This window comes from Quercus lobata, chromosome 12, assembly GCF_001633185.2.
Source record: "Quercus lobata isolate SW786 chromosome 12, ValleyOak3.0 Primary Assembly, whole genome shotgun sequence".
NCBI classification, from domain to species: Eukaryota; Viridiplantae; Streptophyta; class Magnoliopsida; order Fagales; family Fagaceae; genus Quercus; species Quercus lobata.
In genome coordinates, this window is record NC_044915.1 from 32,208,498 (window position 1) to 32,213,789 (window position 5,292).

Genomic DNA, 5,292 nt, shown 5'->3' on the forward strand with positions numbered 1-5,292 from the left:
ATTTATCTATTTTATGGTATTATTATTTGTTTATAGATATTTTAACGTATTGGGATATAAAGAAAAACTTTTACAAAATATCCTAATAAAATTTACTTTATTAGCCCAAACCATATCACTTTAAGAGTCCATTTAGATATATTTAAACACATTCTTTCAATTTTTAAATAATATTATATATTTTTTTATATATTTTTTTATTCACACGTATTTTTAAAAATTACAAACAAGGTTCGTGAAACAATGTTACCAAACGTCCCAAGTCTTTCTAACAACTCAACCATCACAAAAATATATCAAATACATTCAAACCTCACACAGATATCCACTTCTCTTTCAATACAAAATAATAATAAATAAATCCACTTCTTTCTCATGAGTCATGAACCATGGTACCACCTCAAAAAAAGAGAGAAAGTTTTTGTCGTCATCCAAACCACTCACACACGTTTCAAAGATCTAAGTAGTACACAGCCTAGAATCCTTTGCTTCAAATACCACAAGAACCCAAAAAAAAAAAAAAAAAAACACACACACACACACAGATTTCAATCAGATAATTCCTAGAGTAGACCTATTCAGGGAGGGCTGTGCAACCTGGCACCAATGCATGCTCTCCCACCTTTTCCACTCTGCAACTCATTTCTCATCTCTAGCTCTTTCTCTTTCCCAAAACCCAAATCCCTTCAATAAATCTCTTTTCTTTTTCTATTTTTTTTTCTCTCTCATCTTCTTATTCACATTATTGTTATTTATTAAGCTCCAATTCAAACTCAAGCTCAACTAAACTGATTAATTGGAAGAAAAGAGATCTGGGTCTTTCCCAAATCTACTAAATTTTCTTGGATTAGAAACTCTAGAAGAAAATATGAAAGTGAGCCAGAAAGATACAGAGAAGCTGATGATGATGAATCTGGGTACACCCAATGCTGGGTCGGGCCCGCAATCCAGAGTCTTGCCTAGGCTTTTGCTCTGGCTCATCCTCTTCGTCACCGTCACCTACGTCGTCTACACGCTCAGGCTAATCTCTAACTCACGCGCCTGCGACCACGAGCCTTTCTCTAATCCCCGCCGTCAAATCTCCACCACCTCCACCTCCGCCTCATCACAACCAACACAGTCGATTCTAGATCAAGATCAAGCGGTCGAGGTTCGCCGCCAGACAACCCAGATACGAAACGTTGTGTTCGGAATCGCCGCCTCGGCTAAGTTTTGGGAGAAGAGGAAGAACTATATTAAGCTCTGGTTCAAGCCCGAGGAAATGCGAGGGATAGTCTGGCTAGACCAAACGGTGAAGAAGAATAAGACGAAAGATAACAAGGGAGATCGGGTGGCGGTGGAAGAGGCAGAGGATCTGAGTCTTCCTCCGGTGATGATCTCCGGCGACACCTCGAAGTTCTCGTACACGAACCGGCAAGGCCACCGGTCCGCGATTCGGATCTCGCGGATCGTGTCGGAGACACTCCGTCTCGGGCTCGAAGACGTGCACTGGTTCGTGATGGGCGACGACGACACCGTTTTCGTCACCGAGAACTTGGTCCGCGTTTTGAGCAAGTACGACCACAACCAGTACTACTACATCGGAAGCTTATCGGAGAGTCACTTGCAAAACATATACTTCTCGTACGGCATGGCCTACGGCGGCGGTGGCTTCGCCATCAGCTACCCACTCGCGAAGGCGCTGGAGAAAATACAAGACCGGTGTATTCAACGGTACCCAGGACTGTACGGCTCCGATGACCGAATGCAAGCTTGCATGGCCGAACTCGGTGTCCCACTCACCAAAGAACTCGGTTTTCACCAGGTCTGTTTTTCCGTCTCATCCATTCGCTTTCGTCGGTGGTTTGTTTGGTTTTGCTTTTGTTTTTTTTTTTTTTGCTTCCGGTTTTTTTGTTAATTTTTTTAATGTTTGGTCGTATCGGCGATATTTCGGGTTGAAAGAGTATCGGAGACGCGTTGTTGAATCCAGAACGATTGTGTACCGTTTGGTAATTTCTAGACCCCATAATATTGGTGTATAGGAATAGGAGCTCCGGGGACCTAAAATCTAGCAGAGTGATTTAATTATAGCTGTGTATGTTTTGTCCATACCTACATAGCTAGGTTCGATGGGTCCCACGAATAAAAAAGGTGTTGGACTCGCTTTGTGGCATTAGTCACTAGTTGTCCCTACATGGATGGAAGTGTTTACAATTACCACGAGCGTTTTATGGGTTCGTTCACATCACGCCCCTTCTTCTGCAATAGTGTACAGCTGTGCATAAGAAAGACTATTGTTTTGGTGTCTTTTGAATGACTTGTTTAGTTGTTTACATTTGTGTATGTTTACTTACGTGTGTTACATGAAGAGAGTTTTAGAGTGCTCAATTTCATTCAAGGTTTTAATGAATGACACACATTTATGATTTAAGTAATAATAGCATTAACATGGTTGATTTAGTTGGTAAGTTCAATTATAAGAGTCAATTAAATGATGCGATCTAACACGGATGTTTATACCACTTCTTTAAATTTGGATGTTTTCCACTAAATGGACCCTCCTCAGACTTGTCCTGGCACGGAAGAAATTATGAAGAATCTAGCATTGGCATATAGGGAAATTATCTACTTCAAACTTTATTATTATTGTTGTAATGTTGGCATTTGAGGATATTTTTTTCCCCTTTTGCTTACAATAAGTAGGGTTAGCATTGTAGCCTTTGATAATAGAAGTTGATGGTGTCACGTAAATGTTTATTTCTACAATATGGTTATGATTTTAGAGGGGATATAGAGAGAGCTCAAAGTAGGGTTGCCTCTATATCTAGAGATGTTTTTTGTCGCTAAGCCTTAGTAGTATATTGTTTTGAAAGACCAACAACACTGATTTTAACAGCGTCTCTTTTTGGTTCATGACAATGCCAGTATGATGTGTATGGAAACTTGTTCGGGCTTCTTGCAGCACATCCAGTGGCACCTCTGGTATCATTGCATCACCTTGATGTGGTTGAGCCAATCTTCCCCAATGTGACTCAAGTTAAAGCCCTCCAGCGGCTTACCAAACCTATGAAGTTGGACTCAGCAGGGCTCATGCAACAATCAATTTGCTACGACAAATCTAAGCGTTGGACTATTTCAGTTTCATGGGGCTTTGCCGTTCAAGTATTTCGGGGAGTCTTCTCACCTCGTGAGATAGAAATGCCTTCAAGGACATTCTTGAATTGGTACAAAAAAGCAGATTATACTGCATACGCATTCAACACCCGTCCAGTTTTCCGAAACCAATGCCAAAAGCCTTTTGTTTTTTACATGTCAAATGCAAGATTGAATTCTTCAACACACCAGACAGTGAGTGAATATGTACGGCATCGCGTCCCTCACCCTCCGTGCAAGTGGAAGATGGCTGATCCAACCAAGCTTGACAGAGTGGAGGTATATAAGAAGCCTGACCCGCATCTATGGGATAGGGTAAGTAGTTTTTCCTCTCTCTTTGCTTCCTTCGTTTTAAGACTGCCACCGATAGCTTCTGATTTGCATTTTACGTTACAATTACCTACAATACCTGCAAGCTTCACTTTTACTCTTCAAGTTACTACTTACTTGTTGAAGTTTCAAATTTACAATTCAAATCTTATAAAAAAATAATAATTAATTTAAATCTTCCAGTTTTGTTTGTGTTCCAATTTTACTCCAATCTCTGACTGTTAGTTGAATTGGATGGATCATCATGCCCTTGTCACGTGGGATGGTTTGGTTGTTACTATTATTGATGACATTGACATTCCTATAATTCTATGTGACAACTGACAAGCACATGATTTAGCTCCATCAAATGCCTTTTCAAAAAAAAAGCTCCATCAAATGCGATCAACGGTCTTAATTATTGGAATTTTGACTAAATTTGAAAACTCAGTGAAATTAAGTGACAGTGAACTGTGATGTGGGTTCTTTTGATTCAAACAAAATGTTTAATGTGGTTTCTTTTGCTTTGTTTCTGGACAGTCTCCGCGGAGAAACTGCTGCAGAGTCATGGAGTCAGGGAAGAAAGGAACCATGGTGATAAATGTGGGTGTGTGTAGGGAAGGCGAGATCAGTGAAATATAGTTAAAATTAAATTGATCAAATTTTAGGATGGGGTAGCTTCTTTTTTTCTCCTTCCTCTTCGTCAATTCTTAATTAGTCTTTTTTTTTTTTTTTTTTGAGCAAATTCTTAATTAGTCTATTTCTTTAATTGTTCCACGGTCCAAATTTTGTTGACAAACAATCATTATAGAAAAGAAAATTGATGTTGTACAAAAGTTGTAGTTTATACATTTTGTAGGGGGCTGACCGTTAATTGCTTTCAACTTATTGCCTATTGGGTCTCGAATGTGATTGTGGCCTGGATGGGACATCACTCACGCGTAAAGAAACAATGAAAAAGAAGAATAGAGTTTCATAAAATTTAAATTAAAAAAGAAAAAGAAAAAGAAGAATAGAAATATATCAGCAAATTATGATGACCATTAATCCATGTCGTTATAGTGGTTCCAAGTGATTCATGCTTTTCTTCTAAAAAAAGAAAAGAAAAAGTGCTTCATGCTTTATGCTTTTTTTGTATATTATACTCTTCAGAGCAGTAGCATCGGGATGCCAAAAAAAAAAAAAAAAACCTGTTACACATTCTCAAACATTACTATATCTATTTTACCAACTCATTTTATAACTTAACTTACATCTCAATTTTTATTTTTACATACAATCTAATAAAATAATATAAATTACCTAATAAAATAATAAAAAATATTATTCTCTCTCTTTAACTCTACTCACTTTTTCTATTCACACACAATTACATAAATTTTTTTTTTTTTTTTTACAACCTATGAATAGGTTGCCAATTTTTTTTAATTTACAAACCTGGATAAAGTGGGTTTTGGGTGACTTGTAAAATTGCAATTTGGAAGTGTTTACATCCCTAATGCTAGTGTTCTTAAGGACATTTTAAGTAGTTTAGTTCTAAATTATAATTGAACTCAGTGTTATTTAAGGGGCAACAAAATAAAGCTCCATTTCTTCATTTACCTTTTAACTGAGGTTAAACTAAATTGGGTGGCTAATTTAAGTCCAGATAAAGGTGATTCATAAATGCAAGGTCAAATTTTATTGTTGGTTTCAAAGTGGCAGATCCGAAGTTATGGCTAGTGAGTAGTGTCTTACTCCAAAATAGTAATTTTTCCTATAATTTAAAAAAAAAAAAAAAAAAGTAATCTAATGAGGGCCAATATGATTAGACATGTTCCAACAATCCGCTCAATCCATCCAAACTATTGG

At 37.6% G+C, this 5,292-nt stretch overlaps 1 protein-coding gene across 1 annotated transcript; it reads left to right on the forward strand.

The window, feature by feature from the left end:
* The first annotated feature begins 328 nt into the window (after window positions 1-328).
* Window positions 329-4,301, forward strand: LOC115971597. The gene is made up of 3 exons (XM_031091599.1): window positions 329-1,804; window positions 2,905-3,447; window positions 3,982-4,301. Exons 1-3 carry the CDS (start codon window positions 869-871, stop codon window positions 4,081-4,083), a joined length of 1,581 nt encoding a protein of 526 aa, XP_030947459.1. The 5' UTR covers window positions 329-868; the 3' UTR covers window positions 4,084-4,301.
* The last annotated feature ends 991 nt before the right edge of the window (window positions 4,302-5,292 follow it).